This window comes from Quercus lobata, chromosome 2, assembly GCF_001633185.2.
Source record: "Quercus lobata isolate SW786 chromosome 2, ValleyOak3.0 Primary Assembly, whole genome shotgun sequence".
Classification (NCBI taxonomy): Eukaryota; Viridiplantae; Streptophyta; class Magnoliopsida; order Fagales; family Fagaceae; genus Quercus; species Quercus lobata.
The window spans coordinates 9,983,261-10,009,824 of record NC_044905.1 but is presented as its reverse complement, the minus strand read 5'-3'; the positions used below and the strand labels follow the sequence as shown (position 1 = coordinate 10,009,824).

At 36.1% G+C, this 26,564-nt stretch overlaps 1 protein-coding gene across 1 annotated transcript; it reads left to right on the top strand.

The window, feature by feature from the left end:
- The first annotated feature begins 6,351 nt into the window (after window positions 1-6,351).
- Window positions 6,352-22,533, top strand: LOC115958979 (probable leucine-rich repeat receptor-like protein kinase At1g35710). The gene is made up of 3 exons (XM_031077264.1): window positions 6,352-8,712; window positions 8,791-9,456; window positions 22,154-22,533. The coding sequence occupies exons 1-3, from the start codon at window positions 6,456-6,458 to the stop codon at window positions 22,531-22,533; spliced, it is 3,303 nt and encodes a 1,100-aa protein (XP_030933124.1). The 5' UTR covers window positions 6,352-6,455.
- The last annotated feature ends 4,031 nt before the right edge of the window (window positions 22,534-26,564 follow it).

Here is a 26,564-nt window from a genome sequence, read left to right as displayed (position 1 = left end):
TTCCCAGAGGTTCCATTCTAGAAGCAAATGACTCTTCCTCCGCTTCTTACACATGGAAAAGTATACTAAAAGGCAGGGAAGTCATTCTCAAAAGGGCACTTTAGAGAGTGGGATATGGGAAGAAGATAAGGATATGGGGGGATAATTGGCTACCATCAAAATCTTTAGCCAAAATAACTACATGTTTGGTCAGGAGAACTCGAATGTGGAGGTGCTAATAAATCCAATGACTAGAAGGTGGAGGACTGAGGTTATTGATCATGTGTTTAATGTGCAGGAAGCAGAGACCATTAAAAACATCCTTTTGAGTTCCACAAAACAAACGGATGTACTAGTTTGGCCTTTCACTCCTTTGGGCAATTATTCAGTAAAATTGGGATACCGATTTTTACATGAGAGTTCTGTACAATCCTAGAGAGCCCTAAGATTAAGCTTTCTGGAAGAATCTATGGGGCTTAGAGGTGCCTAGCAAGATAAAAAACTTTGCGTGGAGAGCTAACAAAGAAGCATTGCCTGTGAAATCGAACCTATGCCATAGAAAGATTACATAAGATGGCCAATGCGAAATATGCAAAACAGGGGACGAAGACTACTCACACGCTATTTTCTTTTTGCTCTGATGTGCAGGTAATGTGGAATGCAGACCCCCATTGGAGGTAGCTTTCGGAGATGAAAGGCAGCGGCATCAAGGATATCTTCAAACGAGCTTTTGCGAAAAAGATGGATGTGGCTCTGTTGGCATTCACGGGCTAGGTAATATGGAATAGACGAAACTAGATTTGTCTCCAGGAAGCGGCGTGCCCACTTGATCAGATACATGCTCTGTACAAAGATAGGAAGAACGAGTTCCAACTCCTTCATCTAGCCGTAGGGACACCACAACACAGGAACCACACAAGATGGAAGCCGCCAGACCAAGGCCTTTACAAAGTTAATTATGATGGAGCCATTTTTTCCCAGCAAGAGAATGCTGGTGTTGGCGTCGTAATCAGAAATGAAGAAGGCGCTGTAATGGCATCAATGTTGCAAAAAAATGCCACTCCCAACAACAGTAGCCTAGGTCGAAGCCTTAGTTGCGAGGAGAGCTGTGAAATTTGCTCTAGAACTTGGTATAACTAGAGCCATCATTGAAGGAGATTTAGAAGCCATTTGTAGGGAGCTCCAAGATCCTATTCCTTCTCTGGCTTTACACAGTCACCTACTACAGGATGTCAAATGTTTGTCCAATTCTTTTCAATATGTTGGTTTTTCTCATGTACGTCGTCAAGGGAATAATGCCGCCCATGCATTGGCAAGAAGGGCTATTAGGGAGCCAAATCTAACTGTCCGAATGGAAGATGTACCACCAGACATTCGCCATATTGTTCAGGCTGATTTAGCCATCTGTGATTAATGATATTAGTAAGCTTCATTCTCCAAAAAAAAGAAAAGAAAAGAAAAAAAAAACTAACAGATTTAACAAAAAAATAAAGTACAAATTGAAAGCCATATAATCAGTTTAATAAAAAAGAAACCCCATTTAATGATTTAATCAAATAATTTGAATTCTCGAAATTCAAAGAAGAAAAAAAACATAGAGAGAGTGTATGAATAGCAATGGCAGCTCCATGATTTTTTTTTTTTTTTTAGAGGGGTCAGTAATGGTGAAGTTAAGAATTTGTCATGGAGGCGATTAAAAAATAAAATGATTAATTTTTATATATAAAACTTTCATATTATATACAATAATCTTAAAAAAAATACAATTTAGTATACAATACCACTATATCATATAATAGTCTAAAAAATTTATTAATAGTTGAAAGATTAGTAAGACAACAACCATTGAATGCATAATAACTTATTATATTTATATGTAATATCAATTAAATAAAAATATATGATAAAGAAGAATAATAACAAACCTAGGAGTAGGACTAGGAGTAAATGTGAAACTAAGAAAAAAAATTGATATAAATTTCTACTTTTGAAGTGTATGACTTTTTAACCATACACATGATCACTCTCTTGGAATTGGAGCAAACAAAGATAAAGCTAAGAAAACTACTTGATCAAACAAAGATAAAAGCTAAGAAAACATAGAACAGAGAAAGAGAGATAGAGAGAATGAGGAAATAATTACAGATATAAATATAGATATATTGGTTGGAATGATAGTTTATTTTTTTGTTGATGAAGAAGAAAAGTGTAGGGAAAAACAACTTCATTTTTCTGTCAATGGAAAAGTAAGCCAAAGCCCCAGATAGAAGGTTTATCTATTTATTTATTTTTTAACGAATGAGCAAAAACTTGAAACATTTTTTTCTTTATTATAAAATTAAATATTTTAAGAGTAGTGTTGTTGACACAACACTTACACAAAAATTTCACGACAAAATATAGGTGACAAGTTGTTAAAGGTAGGTAAAACAAAAAGTGATACATTAGCAAAAAAAGAAAGGTGATGTTAGTTGTGGGTCAAAATAAAAACTAGTTATAACTTGTCACTTAACCTCTATTATGAAATTATTATGGAAATATTATGAAAGTAGCATTAAAATAATCATATTCAAGTTTATTTTAGTTGGATTTAAACAAAATTTAGGGTGAGGGTATTCAAATATTTATTTTAAGGGAGTCAAAACAATTTTTTTTTTTTTTTAATTTTATATATAAAAAAAATTCCAGCCGGTCAGAGGGTTCATTTGAACCCCCTGGCCAGCACGTAACGCCGCCCCTGATGAATAGTTTGTCAAACTATGGAAGAGAGAGAGGAGAAATTATTGGGACCTCCCAGGTCCCAACACCCAATAAGGAAATGCCACATGGCCATTTCTTTAAAACTCAGCTCCACATCATCACTTCCCATTAACTTAACTATTGTTAGCAAAACCAAACTAAAGTTAAAACTCAGCTCCACTTACCCACAGTCGGAAACCCAAAATCAATTAGCCACTTCTCACCCAATTTCTGAAACCCAAGAAAGATTAGGTTTAAAATACCTAATACTAGATTTGAAACAAACTACTTACATTATACAGTAAAAAGATTTGTAAAATTATATCAGGATTTTATCTATTTAAATTCGGGGTTTCCATCCAAATCCTAAGATTTCGGACTACCTGATCTCCTGGAATCTGAATATTTTTTTCTAAATGACATCTGGATCTGAATTCTTCATCTAATCCTAAAAGGATATTATTATATTCTTGGGTAATTTCCATGTTATCTAAATCTTTGGCTAATATAGTCTTAGTGTGTATTATCGTTCCTGTAGGGGATCTAATACTTAATTCTACCGGGTGAGTTTCTGGTAGAGTACTCATCTGGTATATCTAGGATCTAGATTTTCCTTACTTCTGTCAATTATTTGTTTGATAAGTTTTATTCTTTCTTCTACCCAAAGTTGTCCAAGGCTTTGAGTTATATTCCATCTTGGATTTTCTAATTTCTTCCTTGACTATTCATTCTCTAGTAATGGGTACATATTTTAAAACTTTTTTTTTCCTTGGACAATTGTTTGAATAGTGTCCTAGTTGGTTGCAAACCCAACATGTAAGATCTCCTCTAATTTCTTTGTTAGGTCTTCTCTTTCTAAAATATTTTCTCTTCCTGGGAATCTTTTCTTCAGAATTATTATTATTTTTACTGCTAGTAACTCTAATTTTTGTTCTAAGATCTCTATTCATTCCTCTAGTTGGTTTTTCAAATCTATGATCATATCTAGTGTAGTGTATAGAGACATTATTCGAGTTCTTTAATTTCTACCGGTGAGAATCTGTCTTCTAGTTTGTAATCTTGGGTTCTTCCTTCATACTTTTGTTGTTTAACTAGGAAATCTATCAATCCTTGAAGGTTTTCTATAATCTTAGATTTGTTTTTAGATTGATCAAATCTGTTAACTATAGTTGTCTTAAAGTTCTTAAGACTTATTTCTAAAGCATGTGAACCTAAGTCTCTTCTTTTATTATATCTTCTATTGTTTCCAGTTTTAGATCTATATAATTTAGGGCTATCTGAGGTTTCTTTTATCTTGTTAACTACCTCTTTAAGTTCTAAAATCTGATGTTCTACAGACGAGATTTCTTTAGATATATCCTCCATGATCTATATAGTGTATGCTGGGATATATGTGGTTAGAAGAAGAGGCAGAAGAAGCAGCAGCAAGGAGATAGGATCGCTGTTGTTGTTGCCGCCGGTGATGGTTTCTAAGGACATTTCCCAGTTCCACTACACGAATCCAACGGGCCTCCCATTTGGGCTCCGCATCTCCAGCATAATCACAATGTGTATCGGCTGGGTTTGCCCAATATCTTCTCGAGAGAGATATTGGGGAAATAGAGTTAGAGGGAGAGAGGAAGAAAGAGGCAGATAAGGTTAAGTGTTTGAGAAAAATTTTGAATATGTTTAGTTGATTTTGGGTTAAATTTGGTTGTGGGTAAGTTAGTAAGTGGAGCTAAGTTTTAACCTTGGTTTGGTTTTGCTAACAATAGTTAAGTTAATGGGAAGTGATGATGTGGAGCTGAGTTTAAAAAATGGCCACATGGCATTTTCTTATTGGGTGTTGGGACCTGGGAGGACCATATCAGGGGTCCTCTAGGAGGCCCCAATAATTTCTCGAGAGAGAGAACCCATGCCTGACGCGTTCTAGCCCCACCTAAGGGCTTAGGCTGCCACGAGAGAATGAGAAATTACAAATTTTGTGGCTCTGAAATTCATTCTTCCGCAGTCGTTGTTGAAACCCTAACTTCAAAAAAAAAAAAAAAAGAGTAAAACTCTTGACTTCTTTATTTTCACCCGGATATTTAGCAACCACTTGTGGATTAATTTTGGCCTTCAAAAAGTCATGAAAAAAAATTCAAAACTAGAAAGTTGCAGTGCTTGAAGTCACGGTTCTAGGAAATTTGACTTGGATTAATTGGAACTAGAACCCACAGAGAATCAATATTAGGTGAAAGCGTATGAGCTGGACATAAAGAAAATCACAACTATGTACCACAAATTCTTCATGGGAGACCCAACTGTCCCCTAATGCCACTCCTACATGATGAAGAAACATCCACAATTACAAAATAAGGTATTTTTTTTTTTTTAATGTTAGAATTATTGTTAAATAATTATATTCATCATTCTTAATTTACTTTTTAAGTGAAAGCATAGGCCATTGTAAATGATTATTTTGTTATAATAAAAGTTTATGCTATTCTTATAATTTATAAATAAATAAAAACTCAAAGGAAGAATGGTTTAAAAAAAAAAATTATATAACTCAGAGTTAGGATAATTTTTTCCATGTGTCAACTTGACAACGTAGTTTGTTAAAGTAAGAAAACTACCCATCGGCCATCTATATAAACCTAAATTGTGCCGGTACTTCATGAGTGAAAATTCATTCTTTGAATCTCTGATGGTTATACATTATCATAATTCAAATGGTTATAATTATTCATTAGGTCCATTTAATTAATGATTAGCATTACAAGATTTATAAAGGAAAAGGAAAATAAAAATAAAAATGTGGATGATGATAACCACAGACACAATAATGATACACTTAAGTTGTGCAGGTGGGTTTGGCTGTAGCATACTAGCATAGGACCTTTTTTTTTTTTTTTTTTTTTGAAAAAGTTGGTTGTAACATAGGACATGAAATTCACATATTGCATACTCAGAGTGTTGTGCAGGTTTTGGCTCCTTTTGATAAGATGATGAAGGATTGAGATCCCGTGTAATATCTTAGGTATTGCACGGTGTGCAATAGCATAAATCTCAGCCATTAAAGCCATCCAATGGCTCCTGTGAAGTGCCAACTCATCAATCTGCGTGAAAAGTTAAAAAAACCCGGCTGCCAAAATATTTTACAATCTACATCTCATTAATTCAAAAAAATTCTCTCCAATAAAAATTAAAAAAAAAAAAAAAAAAACCTCTCACTTCTCCAGTCCTCCTCCCCTCTGCTGTCTCCGCCACTGTCACCCTCAGTTTCTCCATCTTACCCAAACCACATCCACATGCCCACTTTCCTCTCTGCTTTTACCCTCCTCTTTCTCTAGTTGACTAAGCAAACTTTCAACCGTTCCATGGCGCTTTGTGAATTTTCCTAAGTGATTTTTTCCCCCAACTTTTACATTGGATGGCTTTAACGGTTGAGATTTGTGCTATACCTAGGGATTGCACAAGATCTCAATCCAGGTGATTGTATCATTTGAAATACTGATTGGTGGACTATGATTTAGACTCTCACATGGTTGTTAGCAACTACTAGATAATTGTCTTTTTTTGGCTAATTTTTCCATGCAAGCTTAATTGACTTAAGAAAGACTTGAGATATCATTAAGATTTCTTGGCAGACCTGGCTATATATGGCTTTAATACAGGCTTCATCAACTACATAACCATAAAGCCATTCGTTCTCTGATCACCCATTCGTTTCTGGTCTTTAGCAACATTTTACATCCTCCCAACTTATAAAAGTCATGATGTCCTTAGTAAAGAAACCGCTTCCCAATTGCATTAGTGTTCTAATTCGAGTTTTGCTCACCACTATCATTACCATTCTTGTGTTGGCTTCTTCTTCCCAATTTGTTTTTTCTTCTTCCTTTGCAACTTCACCTCCCAATATGGCGACAAGGATGGGGAGAGAAGCAGAGGCTCTTCTGGAATGGAAAGCAAGCCTTGACAACCAAAGCCAGTTTCGTTTGTCTTCGTGGGTTGGAAACATCACTTGCCATTGGGTTGGAATAGCTTGCAACAACTTTAGCAGCATCTCTCATATCAACCTCCCAGATTTTGCTTTAAAAGGTACCCTCCACACTTTGAACTTCTCATCCTTACACTGTCTCATAAGTCTTAATCTCAGCAACAACTTACTCTATAGTACCATTCCTTCACACTTGGGCAACCTTTCTAAGCTAATCTACCTTGACTTATCTGGCAATCATCTCTCAGGAAGAATTTCATATGAATTATGCCAACTAACAAGCCTTCACATATTAAATCTCCATGAAAATAACATCACTGGATCCATTCCTTATCAACTTGGGAAGTTACACTTGCTCAATGAGCTAGATTTGTCTAGTAACGGTCTCTCGGGTTCAATCCCTGTGTCAATTGGAAACTTGAGCAACTTAATATTTCTAATTATTTGTGATAACAAACTTTCTGGGTCCATTCCTCATCAACTCGGAAATCTAACACCTCTTAAGATGCTCTCTTTGCACCATAACATCCTCTCAGGCTCGACACCTGCATCTATTGGAAACTTGGGCAAGTTAACCCATTTAGAGCTCAGTGTAAACAAACTGTCTGGATCCATTTGTCATGAAATTGGGATGTTGGGATCTCTTGTTTGGCTTAATCTAGGTAAAAACAATCTCTCAGGTTTAATTCCTACTTCTATAGGAATCTTAGGCAACCTGAGTGTTTTCTACCTTGACAACAACAAGCTTTCTGGACCCATACCTCAAGAAATTGGAAAGTTGGGATCTCTTCGTGTCTTGGGTTTGTATAAGAACAATCTTTCTGGCCCAATCCCTACTTCAATAGGAAACCTGACCAACCTGTCTATGTTATCCCTTTCTGACAACAATCTTTGGGGATCTATCACATCCTCTATTGGGAACATGAAGGATCTCACAATCTTGGAACTTTTTATGAATCAATTATCAGGCAATATTCCATTAGAAATAGGAAAGCTCAAACTTCTTACCCGTCTAAGGTTGTTCAAAAATGACCTTAATGGCTCCATCCCTTTTGAATTTAATAATCTTACATATCTGAAGCATTTGGCATTGGAGCAAAACATGTTTTCAGGCTATCTTCCACAAAATGTTTGTAATGGTGGATCCCTTCAAAACTTCACAGCATATAACAATTATTTCATAGGTTCCATTCCAATTAGTTTGAGAAACTGTACCAGCTTAGTACGAGTGAGGCTTGAGGGAAACCAGTTAACAGGAAATTTATCAGAAGACCTTGGCATTTACCTAAATTTGATATATATCGATTTGAGTTATAACAATTTCTATGGAGAACTTTCTCAAAAGTGGGGGCAGTGCCAAAGTCTGCAAAGCTTAAAAATCTTCAATAACAAAATTTCTGGTGTAATACCTCCTGAGCTTGGAAGATCCCCCAAACTACAATTACTTAATCTCTCCTTCAATCATCTAGTTGGGCAGATTCCAAAGGAATTAGGAAAGTTGAAGTCATTGTATATCCTTGATCTGGGTGATAATCAACTTTCAGGTGGTATTCCGTTGGAAATTGGGATGCTATCTAATCTGCAAATTCTTGTTCTCTCAGCCAACAATTTAACAGGATCAATTCCCAAACAAATACAAGGGTGCAGAAAATTATTGAACTTGAACTTAAGCAAAAATAAAATTACGGGGGGTGTTCCCACTGAGATTGGCAACATGCAGTCTATTCAAATGCTTGATCTAAGTGAGAATTTGTTGATTGGAAAAATACCACCACAAATAGGAGAATTGCGAAGCTTAGAAACATTGAATCTCTCCCATAATGAGCTCTCTGGTTCCATTCCAACCACTTTTGATGAAATGTCAAGCTTGACCAATGTTGATATATCTTATAATTGCTTGGAAGGTCCTCTGCCCAACAATAAAGCCTTCAGTGAGGCCTCAGTTGGAGCATTAAGAAATAATAAAGGTTTGTGTGGTAATGCCTCTAGCTTGAAGGCATGCCCGTCTTACATTACGTGGAGCAAGAATCTTGGTGAGAAAAGGCGAAATAAAGTTGTGATTTTCTTTATTGTTCCTATCTTAGGCATAATGGTTCTCTCATTGATTGTAGTTGGGATTCTCTATGCTTTTCTCAAGCGCCTGAGGTTGAGGAACAAGCTCAGCAATCCAAGGGAAGCAAACAATGGTAACATGTTTGCAATCTGGAGCTATGATGGGAAAATGGTGTATGAAAGAATCCTTGAAGCAACGGAGGAATTTGACTTCAAACATTGTGTTGGAGTGGGAAGGTGTGGAAATGTTTATAAAGCTTACTTGCAGCCAGGTCAAGTTGTTGCTGTGAAAAAACTTCATTCAATAGAAGATAATGAGATTACCAATGCAAAGGCTTTCAAAAGTGAGATTCATGCTCTGCTAGAAATCAAGCATCGTAACGTGGTAAAGCTTTATGGCTTTTGCTCACATCCACGACACTCATTCTTGGTTTACAAGTTCTTAGAAGGGGGAAGCCTAAAAGAGTTACTGAGCAATAAAGAAGAGGCAATTAATTTTACATGGATCAAAAGGGCAAATATTGTCAAAGGAGTGGCTGATGCTTTATCCTATATGCATCATGATTGCTCACTTCCCATAGTTCATCGAGACATATCTAGCAAGAACATCTTGTTGGATTCAGAATGCGTTGCACACATCTTTGATTTTGGCACAGCTAGGCTTTTGAAGCCTGACTCATCCAATTGGACTTCATTTGCTGGAACATTTGGTTACACGGCTCCAGGTAATAATTTGTTCCCTATCCGCATGCTTATTCTTCTTGAAATACTTGTCTCTATTTCATTTAATGTAGTGCCAATCATATATAATGCATTGTGATAACATAGGCTTTTTTTAATTTCACTATAAGCTATGTCGTAGCCATTTCATTATCCTATTTTTTTGGTTAAAGGATCATCGTGAGGGCAAATATAAGGATCACGATTCGCTCTAAATATTTCAATGTTTCGATTATTGCATAGTTAATGGCTTAGTGATCAATTTATGAATACCTTACAGCATTTTCGGTATGAAATGATATATCAAACTAGATTATGAAATTAAAATTTATTATGAAAATAATAATTCACTGAAACAATAGTGAAGTCTCAAAAAATTTTCATAAGGGGGCAAGATAAATATATCAATAATTTTTAAACCTCCCTCGCACTGTCACACACAATATATGTGCATGTATATGTGTAATTAATACTTATTATTATTATTATTATTATATATAAAAAAGTTTCATCCAGTCAGTTCAATATTAATCACAATTAATATTCTTTAAACATGTTAACTTAAGGTTTTTTGGAAAACATAACATGCATACAAATCAAATAATTTTAGATATCTTGTAAAAAATTGATATCGACCAGAGTTTTGGTAATTACTCTTACCACCAAGTCATAGAATACAAGAGTTTCTCTGTGCTAGGAAAAGTTCTGGAGCTCCAAACTTCTCTTACACAGTGGAATTTGTCTGTCCCTTCTAGTGAGGTTGTTATGTCCCTAGGGTATCAGTGTATACCTGTAGGGTTTTGTGGTTTTATTTTTCAGGGGTTTTGGGAAACACGAGTGTCTTTTAGCAATGGAGGGGCTAACGAAACATTGGAGCAACTTAACTTTAAACGACAGGGAGGATGGTCAGCTTCGTTTGACCAAGGAGAGGTCCTCTGGTGAGATAATTCTGGTAGCGAAGTTCTTTTCAAAACGAGCGCTGAATACTGAGGCAGTAATTCGAACCTTCAACCCACTATGGCATTCAAAACATGGTTTCCAGGTTTGGTTTGCAGGAGATCACATTCTTTTATTTGTCTTTGACAATTGAGAAGAAGTTGAGAAAATTCTAGCACTCCAACCTTGGAGTTTTGATAAACATCTGGTGGTTCTTTGTCGTTATGAAAATGCCATCCTGATTAGTGAACCTTGTTTCAATAAAGTATCGTTGTGGGTTTAGATCCAGACATACCAATACGCTTTTTAAACAGGGGCGTGGATGAAGAAATTTGCGATATAGTGGGAGAAGTGTGTAAGTGTAAAGTTGTGATTTACAACTATGTTTTATGATGGCTTTGTTCCATGACAAAAAATGTTGTAATTGCTCTAATTTTGTTCCTTGTATTTTGTGGGATTTTATTGTATTGGGTTTAGTATTAAGTTGGTGAAAACTCAAGCTTAAATGAAGAATCAGTGGATTTCGCGAGAAACTCGTGAGAAGCTAAGCCACAAAAAAGCATGTGAGGAGCACATGATTGGAAACTTAAGAGTTGTGCCAGGCTGTCGTTTTCACGAGTGTCTCGCGGGTAAGGCCTTCCCGCGAGACAGTCGCGAAACATTCTGCCTGGAGGATTTTTATGTGTGAATTCCTTACCCTTCACCCATACTATATATACCCTCATTACCCACAAATGTAAGAAAGGCCATTCAGAGAGAAAAAACCATAGATAGGTTTTCTACAACATACACACCTATCTTTTTGAGAGAGAGCTACTCATCCTTAGTGAGAATTAATTGTAGCCTCTTCTCCTTCAGAGGAGATTTCCCATTATCATACCTTGAGAGGAGATTTGTACCCAAACACAATCCACACCTTTTCAGAGTGTAGTGAGTGTTTTTGGTGTTGTTGGGAAGCATTGGAAGATGCCAAGGTTGGCGGATGCAACATGGAGCTTGTTGCGGGATCTAGAAAGCTAGACAAGACACGGTTCCAAGAAGCCTTGTTAGAGTAGGAGTTTGGAGGGTTTAGGTACATCGGGTAGATTAGGCTTGGAGGGTCTCTTGCTAACCCATGTATCCCAACTGATTGTCTAGTGGATCAATTACCTCTTGGAGGGCGGCGGAGAGGTTTTTCACCAAGTTCTTCGGTTTCCTCTTCGATAACACATCGGCGTGTTATCTGTATTTGCATCTCTTTTCTCTACTCTTGTTCATTTCATTTCACTGCTGTGTTGCTTTAAATATGGATTAGAGTAGCTCTCTTGCTTGTATGCTTGTGTTTACACTATTCCGCACTTAGTATTAAGTTAGTGTAAAATCAACCAAGCCGTAACTTTAAAATTGGGGATCTAAACAAGCTCTTGTGTTTTCAACACATTTTCGAGCTTTCAGTAAGGATAGTGATATCTCTGAGATGGAAAGGGGAAACTTTTTCTATGTAAGAGTTACAGTGGACGTGACAGTTCCTTTGTGTCGTGGTAGAAGGATATCTCTAGAGAATGGAGAAGCAGGGTGGGTGAGTCTCAAATACGAGAGGCTGCCAATCATTTGTTATTGGTGTGGATGCCTAGATCATATTGACAGAGACTGCAATAGATGGATTGAGAGTGAGGGATCTTTGTCACAGGAAGATCAAGAATATGGTCCATGGATTCATGCATCTCCCTATGTCATGCCAAGGAAGTCGGTTATTAAAGTACCTGGCTACTATGAGTTCAGGAAAAAGTTGAACGATAAACAAGCCACGACAGTCCCTAGGACGACGACAACTGAAACTCCGATGGACTCAGCTCCGGCCAATCATGAGAAGGAGATTGAATCAGTGGAAGTTGCAGGTAGAATTAATGCGGGACGTAATGGAAAAAATCCTGAATAGATGGGAGTTACGGATAGCGAACTTTTTGGGAAAGAATTTAATGATAAGATACAAGATATTGATAGGGAGTTACAAAAGTTTGATAGTGAGAAAGCCAAATATCATGGAAAGGGAATTTTAAATGCTAGGGCAACATGTGTTGATATTGATTTGGAAGGGGTTAATGAGAATAACACCACATCTTTCCAACCTTCGGTTTTAATTGAACACGTGCATCAGCATGCTTCCCTCTCTAGCTCTGCTGACATCTTGAGTGGTCATGGTTCAGGAAAAAAAAAAAAAAAAAAAAAACCTGTGATCAAATACCTAGAACATGGAAGAGAATTATACATTCAAAGGAGGGAGAGGATTTTCCGAGTGGTCCTCCTTCTTTGAAACGCCCATATGTTGCAGATGAATGTCTGGATTTTCAAAGGAAAAAACGAGTAGTGTCTCAAGATGATCAAGTGGCAGAATCTAGATTGGCGGAGGCTATTTCACAGCCTCGCCAAGGACAATGAGTCTACTATGTTGGAATTGTCGTGGGCTTGGGAACCTGCAGACAATTCATGAGCTCAATGATCTAGTCCGGGCACAAGATTGTGCAGTCATGTTCTTAGCCAAAACATGGCTAGATGAAGCTAGGCTGACGGGTTTACGAGATAAAATGAGGTTTGGTGGTACTTTCAGTGTTTCCAGAATTACGAGAGGATGGGGATTAGCACTGTTTTGGAAAAAGGATGTTGATTTACTGGTGGAAAACTTTTCACAAAATTATATTGATGCTATTATAAACAAAGGAAAAGAGGATAGCTGGAGGTTTATAGGTTTTCTATGGCTTCTCGGAAACTCAGAATCATGGGGAATCATGGAAAATTTTGCGATGGCTTCAGACAAAATCTTCTCTCCCTTGGTTATGTGCTAGTGATTTTAATGAGATCACAAAATCTCATGAAAAATCAGGTGGCCGACTTAGACCAAATCAACAAATGCAAGACTTCTGGGATGTTCTTGATGAGTGTGGCTTTATCGATTTGGGCTTTGTGGGAAACAAATTCATTTGGTACAAGAATTTCTCAAATGGGCTTACTATATGGGAGAGATTGGACATGGCAGTGGGTACATAGGATTGGCTGAGTCTATTCCCAGCAACTAAGGTGATTACTCTTGAATGTGGCACTTCTGATCATAAACCCATTATTATTCACCCAATGGGAATTCCAGTTAGGAAAAATCGACCATGGCGGGTTGAATAGGTGTGGTTGGAAGACGAAGGTTGTCATGAAATTGTACATTCGGCTTGGAGGAATAACTATGGGACGTCTCCCATGACAAACGTTGTTGGTAAAATAAGTAAATGTCAGACTAGTCTCAAATGGTGGAGTAAGAAGTCCTTTGGGAATATCACACGTCAACTGATGGAGAAAAAAACTATGTTGAAGCATGCAGAAACCGTGGCTGTACAGGGGGGCAACGTTGAGCTTGTCCAACAATTAAAATGTGAGATTCAAGGTTTATTATTAGTGGAGGAAAAGCTTTGGTAGTAGAAATCAAAATCTCATTGGATAAAATCAAGGGACAAGAATACCAGCTTCTTTTACAATAGAGCTTCTCATTGATTTCGGTTTAATACTATCCATGGGCTTCGAAATTCTAAGGGAGAGATGTGTAACGGGGACGATAAGGTGGAAAACCTTATGGTGGAATACTATACAGACTTGTTCACTTCATCGCAACCTTGTGAGATTGATTCAGTCTTGCTACATGTTTCGAGATTAGTTTCAGAGGAGATGAATGCCTTTCTTGGTTGAGAGTTCAACAAGGAAGAGGTGGACACAGCCTTATCTCAAATGGCCCTTTTGAAAGTACTGGGTCCCAATGGGATGCCCCCGATTTTTTTCCAACATTATTAGGGGGAAATTGGTGATGTTGTAGCTAAGGCAGTTTTCTCTTGCTGGAATTTGGGTCATATTCCAGGAAGTATTAATCACACTCACATCACACTTGTCCCAAAGGTGAAAAGCCTGGAGCAGGTATCTCAATTTCGACCTATAGCCTTGTGTAATATTTTGTATAAACATATTTCCAAGGTGTTAGCGAATAGATTAAAAGTGATATTACCTAATATTATATCTGAATCTTAAAGTGCATTTCAGTCTGAAAAAGCAATTTTAGATAATATACTTGTTGCCTATGAAACTCTTCACCACAAGAAAAACAAAGAAATCTGGAAAATTAGGCTCTATGACACTCAAGCTTGACATGAGTAAGGCCTATGATAGAGTGTTGTGGGCTTTCTTATTGAAGTTGATGGAAAAAATGGGGTTTGATGGCAAGTGGATAAATCTGATCTCGATGTGTATCAGCACTATTTCCTACTCCATACTAGTGAATGGCAAACCTAAGGGAAATATTTCTCCTACAAGAGGTATTAGGCAAGGTGATCCTTTGTCACCCTACCTCTTCCTCCTTTGCTCTAAGGTCTTAATGCCCTAATCCAAAAAGCAGTGAATGAAGATAAGATAAGAGGTTACTACCTTTGTCGGTATGGGCCCAAAATCTCTCACTTATTTTTTGTTGATGACAGTCTACTTTTTTTTAGTGCTCAGATCAATGACATTCAAACTATCCAAGAAATTTTAGATTTATATGGGAAAGCATCTAGGCATCGGATCAACAAGGAAAAAAAACTTTTTTCTTCAGCAAATATGTCTCTTTGGAGGTTAAAAATTCTATAAAAAATTATCTTGGGGTCCTCGAGATAAAAGAATATGAAAAATACTTAGGTCTTCCAGCAGTGGTGGGTCAGAATAGAAGGGCAAGCCTAAACTTTATCAAGGAAAGGGTGTGGGGGAAAATTCAAGAGTGGAAGGAGAAGTTATTATCGCAAGTAGGGAAGGAAGTTCTTTTTAAGGTAGTAGCACAAGCAATCCCCACTTTTGCTATGAGCTATTTTCACTTACCAGTGGGCCTTTGTAAAGACATTGAGATGATGATTCAGAAATTTTGGTGGGGACAATGGGGTGATCGACGAAAAGTACATTTGCATGGAAAAGTATCCTCCATGCTAGGAGAATTATCTCACAGGAGCAAAATGGAGGACAGGCAATGGGACTCAAATCCTGATCTATTTGTCCAACTGGCTGCCTGGGGAGTCACAAGGCCGAGTCTTATCACCCCCCTCCCTTGCCTTTAGAAATGCCACTGTCTCGGCCCTAATTGACCCACAAAAAAATGGATGGAATGACAGCCTTATTAATAGCATTTTCCTACCCTTTGAAGCCCAGAAAATAAAAGCTATCCCATTATGCACCACCAGACAACCCGACTATATGTTCTGGCCGAAGAGTAGTGATGGGTCCTATGTGGTAAGCTTGAGTTAATAATAGCTGCGTAGTGAGGAAAATTTTGAGACAACATCAGTTTCGAATCTTGAGGGGTCTAGAGGTTTCTAGAAAAAAATCTAGAAAGCAAATGTGCCTGGAAAGATAAAACAGTTCTTGTGGAGAGCCTGCACTAATTTGCTACTGACAAAGGAGAATTTGAAGAAAAGAAGGATTATTGACGATGACACTTGCCACCATTGTTCTACTCAGTCCGAGTCTTGTCTTCATGCACAATAGGATTGTGAGCCACTTCGACAGGTCTGGGATGCAGACTTCCATTGGATTAATCATCATTCTGCTTCCAATGGTACCTTCGAAAACCTCGTAGAGTTAGTCCTTGAGAAGCCACATTTGATGGAATTGTTTGCAGTCATCGCATGGTTCTTATGGTCATAGTGAAACAAACTCAGGTTGAAGGAGGATGTCCTTCCATTGAATCGAATTGTATTTGAAGCAAAGAGATTTTTATATCTCCATAATTCGGTTAGGATGACAAAGCTGAAGCTACCTAGGCCCATAGGAGTAAAATAGAGACCACCAGACCAGTGTGACTACAAAACAAACTTTGATGGCGCCATGTTCCACGATACAGGTGAGGCTGCTTTAGGTGTGGTGATCTGAAACCATGAAGGTGAAGTGATGGCAGCCCTGTCAGAAAGAATACCATAGCCCTCTTCGGTTACTCTCTTGGAATTATTAGCAGCTAGGCGAGCTGCCATTTTTTTCCATGAAGTAGGTCTTCATAATTCCATTTTGAAGGAGTCTCGGAAACTGTCATCAAAGCTTTTCAAAAAGGTGATACGTTTCAATCTGCTTTTGGCCGTCTTTTTTGAGACACTTTGTTGTATGCAAAATCTCTATGGAGTTTTAGTTTTTCTTATACTTATAGGCAAGGTAATTGTGTTGCCGATGCCTTGGCAAAAAAGCTAGATATTGTTCGTCCTTAACTGTTTGGATGGAGTCTGTTCCTCCAGATGTTAGTATTCTTGTTTTGGCGGATAAGCCTTTTTCTTGATTAATAAAAACTCCTATGGAATGGATTCTAAAAAAAAACAAAGATATCTTGTAAAAAAAATTAGATAAATTAAATAATAAATGTCACTTTTATATGCCTTAACTTATACAACGTAATATATGAATAATATAATACAAAGTTAATAACAACCAAATGAAAAAAAAAAAAATCTTTTGTTTATGGATGACAACTGATGATGCACAAAAATCGTCAGTGAGTTGATCGTCCACACATGTGCCAATGGGTGTACCTAAAGAACAAAGAGAAGAACCAATCAAAGGACACCAGTAGGGTACCAGCCAAAGACCCTCCGAAGGTTAAGTTAGTGATAGAAGAATTTCCAAGAACTCAAGAATACAAGAGCTAGGGAGAATTCATGTACCTTAAGGAAGAGGAGGCCTAGTACTTATATAGTGGTGTAGAGCTGACCAAGATCCCTAAAATGTAAGGTTTTTCCTTGTAGAGAAGATTTGGAGTTAAGACCCCAAGATCTTGAGTTTTTCTTCCCATATAGGGAAGAGACAAGCGTGGAGTATGGTCTTTGGGTGTGTAGTACAAATTATTTCCATACAGGGATGCATGAGTGGAGAATACGTAAAGGTTTGTGGGACCCAGTTACTCAACCGTTGTATGACCATCCATCCGTCGGTATCACCATCTGTCCGTCGGTATGAATATAGAGGATAAGACATGACCATCCGTCAAGTACATATGCAACCAGTACATATGCAACCATCTGTTGGGCACATACATGGAGCACTGATTTGCAAAGACTTCAAGGAAGTCAAATGAGGAGTTCATCCCGACAGGTCCGTAGTTAGCAAGTCCCACTAGAAGAGGCACAAACCTTGACGGGTTTGTGGCAAAGTATTCCATCCTAATGGGTTAAAGTGCTCAAAGGACTTTTTTAGATGAAAATACCCTTATTAGTGTGCAAGTTGGTTTGTTGATTGGACGAGTATAGTAGGTCATCTTCCAAAAGTGTCTCATCGATTTAAACGAGTTAGTGTCTGCATGTTCTGGGTGATGAGTAGGGTACCTAACGACCCCTTGATACGTAACAACTATCAAGGCAAAGCATGTCATGCGGTGTCATGGAAGGTACTTGACGACTGCTGGGTCCCTGACGACCCATTGGTACTTAACGACCCATTGATATGTGATAACTGTTAGGATGGAACGTGCCGCACGGTGTTAAGGAAGGTACTTGACGACAGCTAGGTACCTAATGACTTATTGATACATGACAACTGTCAAGGTGGAACTTGTCACGCGGTGCCAGGGAAGGTACTTGACGACCATTAGGTCCCTGACGACCCCTTGGTACTTGACAACCCATTAATACATGACGATTGTCAGGGTAGAACGTGTCGCATGGTGTCAGGGAAGGTACCTGATGACCGCTGGGTACTTGACGACCCTTTGGTACTTGATGATCAATTGACACATGATGACCGTCAGGGCGGAATGTGTCGCGCAGTGTCAGGGAAGGTATCTGACGATCGTTGGGTACATGACGACCCCTTGGTACGTGACGACCCATTGATACGTGATGACCGTTAAGGCAGAGCATGCCACGCTGTGTTAGGGAAGATACCTGGCCACTGCTGGGTCCCTGAGGGACCCAGCAGTGGCCAGGTACCTTCCCTAACATCGTGGTGGCCACCCTTGGTACAATGACCACTCCACAAGTATAAATGCTTGTGGGGTGTGGGGGGTAAGGGCTGGGGTTCAAGTCCCCAGAAGGGAACTTCATATACATATACACTTAGATTATGTTAGAGTAGAATTCTATCGTGTAAAAAAAAAAAAAGGAATAATAAATATTTAAACACTTACTAATTTTCTATTTTAAGAATGTTAAATATAAATAATGTTGTATGTTTAATTAGCATATGTAATTAGATAATTATAAAACCTTTTGTTAAAGATAATTAGTATTGTGATTATTATTTTTAAATATATATATATATATATATTGTTCATTATTAAATGGTCGAATGTGAATAGTAAAAAGTGAAAAAGAATGATTAGTAAATTATAATTATATATATATATATATATATGTATGTATGATTTAGAAGGAAATGAAAGGATTTCGAAGAAAATAAAAGAATTTCGTTTTTAGAAAAGAAAATGAAAGGACTTTTTTTTTGATAATCAGAAATGAAAGAATTTAGTAGTAAATGAATAGTCAATTTTAATAAAATCTCTTTATGAGCCTTTTAGTTTTAAGAAGAGATGATATGTCATTATAGTATGTTCGGAAAAATTGTTACTTATCATGTGACACTATATGTCCATATCATTCTAAATAGATAGAAGATTGTGTCAGTTGTTATTGTTGTGTGCATTCACTAATTAAGGGATCCAACTTTTATAATATATTATAAATATATAATAAATGAAAGAAAAAAAATTACTAACTTTTTATAGGTAATTTGAAAATACAGTAAAAGGTTTCTCAAAAATATAAAATGCTATAAAGGGTAAAATAAAAGTGCAAAACTACACATTTTTGGAGTCTTCTAATAACGCCTATTTTAATTGAAATATTTAAGCAATGAACTTGACATATGTCTGATTTATATAACTGTAAATTATGTGAATTTTTTAAGGCGAAAACATCATTTTAGTCCCTACATTTTGGGATCACAATCAATTTGGACTCTACATTTTTTGTAGCAGTCAATTTAGTCCATGTTATTTTTGACTTGCACTTAATTTGGTATTTACCGTTAACTCACTAATGGAAAATTTCTATGTAGCAAAATATTTTGCACAATTAGCATGTCTAATATTAAAATATTAAATAAAATGCTGATGTGTCTAATTTCTAGTGGCTAATGTGGCCAAATCACCTCTTAGATGGCCAAGAAAAAGCCACATTAACTTAAATTTTTTTTTCCTTTTCTTTATTTCTTCTTTCAATATTCTTACAATTTTTTTTATCCATTCAGAATTTCATTTTAATTTTCTCAATATTATTTTTTACTTTCTCACAAATTCTTTCTAAAAAAAAAAAATTTCATTCCAATTCCTTTCTTGCAATTTCTTTATAACCAAACACTAATTTAGTCCAATAATTGCAAAACAACACAAATCACATTATTTCTAGGACAAATTACAACTTATCCATCTATGGTTTGGTTGAAATTTAAGTTGCGTACCTGTGATTTGAAATTTGATACTTTACCTACTTGAGGTTTGACTGAAATCTAAGTTGTCTACCTGTGTTTGTGAGATATATATATATATATATATATATGGTGTTTAATGTGCTTTAAGCTTATCCAAAATAGATCTACATTAGTTTTTTTTTTTAAGTAGTTTACGATATTTACAAAGCTATCCCATAAAAAACTGTGATATCAACATTTGAGTTTTTGTGTTTGTTTAAATAATTTTTTTTTTTTTTAAATATTAGAGAAAAAGTTGATAAGAACAATTAGGTTGTTGTTTCTATACAAAAAATTATTGCAATTTGGTGCAGTTACTTGGTGCAATCATGACCTCTAAGCCCAAATTGTAATTTGGTGCAGCCACGTGGCACAACCATGGTTTCTAAGCCTAATTTTAATTATAAAGTATTAGGCGCTAACCCATATGATTCACCAAATAGTTAACAATTGTTAAATATCTTCAATGCTACAACTAGTTAAAAATAAATGAAAATCAATATTTTATAATATGAAATAAAGGTATACATATTTTGAAAAAATAATCATATTGTATATATTTTTATGATGAAACAAAGCCACACTATTCAAGTTTCAACCATGTTAAAACTTTTATGAAACATGATACAACAAAATACAATAACTTTTTGACAAAAGAAAATTTTTGAGTTCCACCGAGTATTCATCCAACAAAACTAACATGTCAAACATGAGAATAACATTCTAGAACACAAAGTATTCATCCAACAAAACTAAGATGTCAAACATGAGAATAAAAAAATCAAGATATTTTGGTGGCATCCATTACCTCTAGCTTTCTTTTAGCATTTACTCCATCTATAAAAACTATAGAATCAAACAGAGTGTCAAGAAGTTTGGTTCTTCATAAAATATTACACAAATATATGCCATATGGGCAATGGAAGTAAAAATATGGAAAAAAAAAATACACAAACACAAAATTTAAAGAAAAAAAAATATGAAAAACAAGAGTAACTACAAAAGAGAAATTCATGTAAAATATACCTTGAGGCTTGACGACAAAGGGTTTGTGGAGCAGAAATGGCAGAGAAATGGTAAACTGCATAGAGGGTTTTGGTATGGTGATATTACTGTTGATGTGGTGAATGATTATTGGTAAATGAAAATGTAATATTAATGGTGGGCCTAAATGAAAAAAAAAAAAAAAAATTCTCTCTTCTTCTTTTTTGAGTGTGCTTGAGTTTGTAAACTGTAATACTCATGTCATTTTCTTTTCTTCCTTTTTTTTTTTATTTTAAAACCATTTTCTTTTCTTCTTTAAGCTGGTAATACCCTATTAATTGTCAATATTTTCTAAAATTGTTGGGTGCTGTTTAATGAAGTTTTAAATAATAATTCAAATAATAAATAAGGAGAAAGAAACAAAATTGCTATTAATTAAGTGAATAAGGTGTAAATTAATTCGCATTTAGTGCTATATTTTTAACCATTAGATCAATTAGAAATTTACAGTTTAAAAATGGTGTAACACTTGTCAAGTTACACCAACCCATCTCATATATATATATATATATATATATGATTATAGATAGATAGATAGAGGGGTAAGGGAGGAATTTGAAAAGCCAGGGGTCATGGAGAAAGTATCTCATGTGCCGGTCTCATGAGACTATTGTCTTATTGACATATGAATCCCACATGCATGGGACCCACATGTTAGTGAGACCGTGTTCTAATGAGACCGACACAAGATTTTTGCAGGATCATCACCCCTTACCTCTGCCACCACCACCACTTGCACTAAAAATACTTGTATTTAAATATGAAGACAAACTGCAGGGGTGTTAGCCCTAAAAGGGGAAAAAAAGGGACTAATTATAAGCATCCACCATAAATCATATGGATATGCGTTTTAAACTTCAAAAACTTTACAGTCAACACCGTGATTCAACGTTAAAATAGCAATTTCCATCACATTGTCTAAATTAGTTTAAATAACACTTTATTGGGCCTAGCCACCCTAAACTCTAACGGCATTAGAAATGTGTACCCTACACAGTGAGATCATGGGCTTCGTGCAACCCTAAACCATAAGAGCATTTTTTTTGGACTCTAATTTGGATGGCGTGTAGATTTAAATTTTTTTTGAAGGTTAGGGCACACATCACAAATGCTACAATAGTATAGCGTTAGTTGCAAGTAGAAAGGAAAAATAACAATTTACAAGGGTAAGTATAATGAATTATACTCAACGTTCCTATGGTATCATACCAAGTGTTGGATAAGTTAGATTCTTCTATTTTGCAGAGCTAGCATATGGAATGGAGGTGAATGAAAAATGTGATGTTTATAGCTTTGGAGTGTTAGCCTTGGAAGTGATCATGGGAAAGCATCCAGGAGACCTCATCTTGTCTCTCTCATCATCATCATCACCATCATTAACAGCAACATCAACTGCCCATGATATACTATTGAAGAACACTTTGGACCAACGCCTCAAACCTCCTAAAAATCAAGTTGCATTGAAAGTGGTATCAATAGCAAAGCTTGCATTTGCATGCCTGGCAACCAATCCAAAATCTAGGCCAACCATGCAGGAGGTTTCCCTTGAGCTTTCTATTGAAAGAGCACCCATGTCAGAGGTCTTCGACATGCTTACCTTGGGTTTACTATTTAACAGAGTTTGATGTGGTAATTATATGTGTGTGAGCGCATGTGTGTGTGTGTATATATATATATATATTGTAATCTTACCTTGTTCGGAGTTTGCCCTTGATTTTGCTTTATTTTGGATTTATAAAACAGTTAAGTTGTGATTTTTCTTGTTTTATGTTGGCTATATTTTGTGTCAAATTTATTTTATAAATTCTATGTATCAGGTGGCCTTTTATTGTAATTGGGCTAGATTAGAAATGGTTGGATTAGAAATCCATGAAAAGAAACTGGATACTGCAAAGTGACCCACAAGTGACTTGAACTGTAGAAAAATTTCTTAATTTGGATCTCTTGCTATACCCTTCCTAACCCTACTATATATACCCTTCTTTCCCACACTTCACTTTTGTGGAAAAACAAATACACCCACCTCTAGAGAGAGCTACTCTTTTTTAAGAGAGAATTCCCTAGTAGTCTTTTCTCTACCCTCTTCTAATTTACATACATCAAGAGGAGATTTACCCAAACATAATCTACACACAAATTAACTGTTGAGAGTATCTTGGTTCATTTGGATGCACTGGACCTTTACCACATATTTAGCCGATAAGGCGTGGTGGTGCAACTAGGCGATGTTGCAAGATCCGAAAAACCAGTGAAGAAAAGACTTCATGAAGTTTGTTAATAGCTGGAGTTTAGAGGGCTCAAGTACATTAGGTAGCTTAGACTTGGAGGGTCTTTGTGTATTCTTGTAATCCAACTATTTTACTAGTGGATCATTTCTAGCTTGGAGGCCACAGAGAGGTTTTTATGCTGAGTTCTTCGATTTTTCTCTTTAATAGCACATTAGGTGTTATCTTTGGTTTGCATTTTCTTTTCCCTACTACCTTTTACATTATTGCATTGCACATTTATGTTCATCCATGCAATTGTTTCTGTTAGGATTAGTGTCCTTTAAATCCTATTGTATGATGCTATGTATGACATTACGTATGACTTAATGTTGTAGTTAATAAAGTTGTTTTATTATTATTTAAAATAATGGTAACATGAATATTTAAACATTATCATATAGTCCATGAGATGCATAGTATGTGATTTATGTGCTTTAGTCACAAAAGATATAAGTCACAAGTTTTTTGTAAACTCAGAATTTTAGTTTGTAGTCGGTGATGAAATTGGGTGTTTCATCTACGAAGACTATAACGTATCAACTAAGATGATTTGTCTTGATCATGGAAGTGGAGACTTCTAGTTGATATGTTTTAAGAGTTAAGACATATTGAACTAGACCGTTGTGAGATTTATTATTCTCCTAACGACTGTCAAATGAATAATAAATCTCACGACTTTTATTTACATGAATTCTTAATCCTGAGAAAATAATGGACCTGATCATGAAATGTAGGTTGCTTTGATATATCAGGAGTGAGATCTAAAGTCACGATCAAAACCTCAGTATGTTGGGCAGCCACATTTATTGTTGATGGAACATATATTCTCAAGATGAAATTTATAATCTCTTAACGAAGATATAAAATATTCACTTGAGAAAAGTTTAATGGATTTAGTTGTTTAGAGTGTTAGGTGTAACCACTTTAGTAAAGAGTTACTAAAGTATATATTTATGAAATTGGATTTCATAAATATATGATGAATAACTTAAAGGATTAAACCGGGTACTCAAGGATTAAGATGTAGTAATCTTCAAAGTGGCAGTCTACTTTTGTGACTTTGTATTACTACGAATATTTTATGAAGGGGTTGCATGTACAATAAAGTCTTGGGATATAATTTATTAATAAGACCTAGAGTGAAATTTTATTTATATAGTGGTATTAAATATAATTAATGGTAACTTTGGACTTGTTAAGAGTTGACAGAAAAACCCAAGGCCCACTAAAGCTAATGTCTTATTTGTTCCCTTTTGGTCTCACTTCAAGCCACATACTAAAGCCCAATTGGAATGGCCCAAGAGGCTAGCCCAATTAGATAATCAGTTATAAGAAGAGAAACATACAAAATTTTGTATGAGAATGAAATGGTTTGTATGTGAGTGTTGGACACTCTCTAATTCTCCCTTGAACATACACATATAAACTGATTAAGAGACCACACTTCTTGAGCACAAGTGGAATTGGAGTGAAGATTAAAAGTGTTGCCGAGTACTTCTAATCTTTTCTTTTGAATTTCACTACATCAAGGTACACTCTCTTGTTCTTATATTCTGAAAATTACATAGTACATGTTATCAATTGCAAATAAAGTAGATCCGTTAATTTTCCGCTGCATATGTTTTATATGCGATACAAATATGTATTTTTCCAATAGTTTGGTGCTTTGGTTGATTAATCAATTACTTATGTAAATTCTTATTTATAATTAATTAGCCATAATTGATGAAGCCAAAACTAAAACTGTGGGTCTAAAACAACATTTATCATTAGGAGTGCAAACTTTCAAAAACTAATAAGAATGAACATTTCTACACATTTTCCTAGCTTTCAAACAAATATTATAACAAAAAATCTCAATATATAAACCCAAAGAAACAAAAAAATAAAACGAAAAAAAAAAAAAAATTCTTTGTTACATCAAACTTGACACCTGAGAGAGAGAGAGAGAGAGAGAGAGAGAGAGATTAACGAAAGGGTTGATGGTTCGATTTAATTGCAGTAGCAATGAGCTTGAGGCGATGGCAATGAGATCAGTTGTTCTATGCAGAGGCGACGGCGAGATCTCGTTAGGTGGGTGGTCACATTGGTCCAATCAGTTCATGGGTGGGTTGCTCATGGTAGTTCGATCGGCTCAAAGGTGGCTCACTTGACTAGCACAATGGTTCAATCTGTTTTTTGGTGGCTCCTCTTTGCTCTCTCAATGCTCCTCATCTGTATTCAAGCTCTTCCCTCTTCTCTCTTCTCTCTTTCTTTGGTTCAGGTTTTTCTGAGTGAGATGTAAAATGAATGCAGGGAAAATAAAAGTGTAAAATACTTTCCAGTCTAATAGGCTCAATATATAGTCAATTGAAATCAAATTTCAGTTTGGCCGAGTTTTCCAGTCCACCTAAACACCTCGTAGGGTGTAAAATATTTTCTATATATGTTTTTCACTCGAAATAAACATAGCCTTAGCCAAAAGGAAAAACAAGACGAAGCAAAGAGAGAGAAAGAGAAAGAACAAGGAGAGCAAACCTGCCTTATTTTTCCCCCCTTCCCCAGCTTTTGGCTATTCAAATGTCAAGAAAGCAAGGAGATTAATGCCCAAAAGCAAAACTAATTGATCACACCGACGTCTAATTCTAAAGGAAGCAAAAGGAGATTAATGCCCGAAAGCAAGGAGATAAAAATTGTGTCACAAATACTTTTTCAAATTCCATTAAGATTTGAAAATGTCTAAAATTTTGGTGTCCCTTGCAAACCATTCTTTTTAAAGTGATTCAATGAACTACAAAGCTTAGTATTATCCTTCTATAGATGCCTAGATATACAAGAAATCTAGGCATACGGCTCAAGCTGAGGAAGGTGGAACTTTGCCAATAAAGGGCACTTTAGGACCTTCATTGTGAAAGGTGAATCAGTCCTTTTTACCATTCCATCCAAATTCTTAGCCATTTTTTCTTTCATTGCACTTTTTAGTTCGTCCATCTCCTTTCTCATGCTTCTGAGAAGGTCGTCACTCACCCCATTACATTGTTCCATCCTTCTTAAACCATCTCTCCTGCAGCTATTCTCCGAGCCTTGGGCTCATTTTCATTCTTGTTAGTTTCGATCCCTTTTGGTGAGCGATTTTCCTCTTGTTATAGCTATTGCCTCATCTCTTGATTCTACTTGGTGAGTTCTTCTATACTAGCCGTGAGTGTTTGGACCTACAAAGCCAATGCTGTTGAATCTTGTGGTACATTGGATTCCATCTGGATATTAAGAATGGTAAAGCTACATTTTCAAACTGGAGTTCAAAAGTCATTCTCCATAGATGGCGCCAAACTGATGAACCCAAATTCATTAGTTGATAGATTCGTCCAGATGGAGTATGACCAAACGAATCTAGAATCTTGCACAAGATC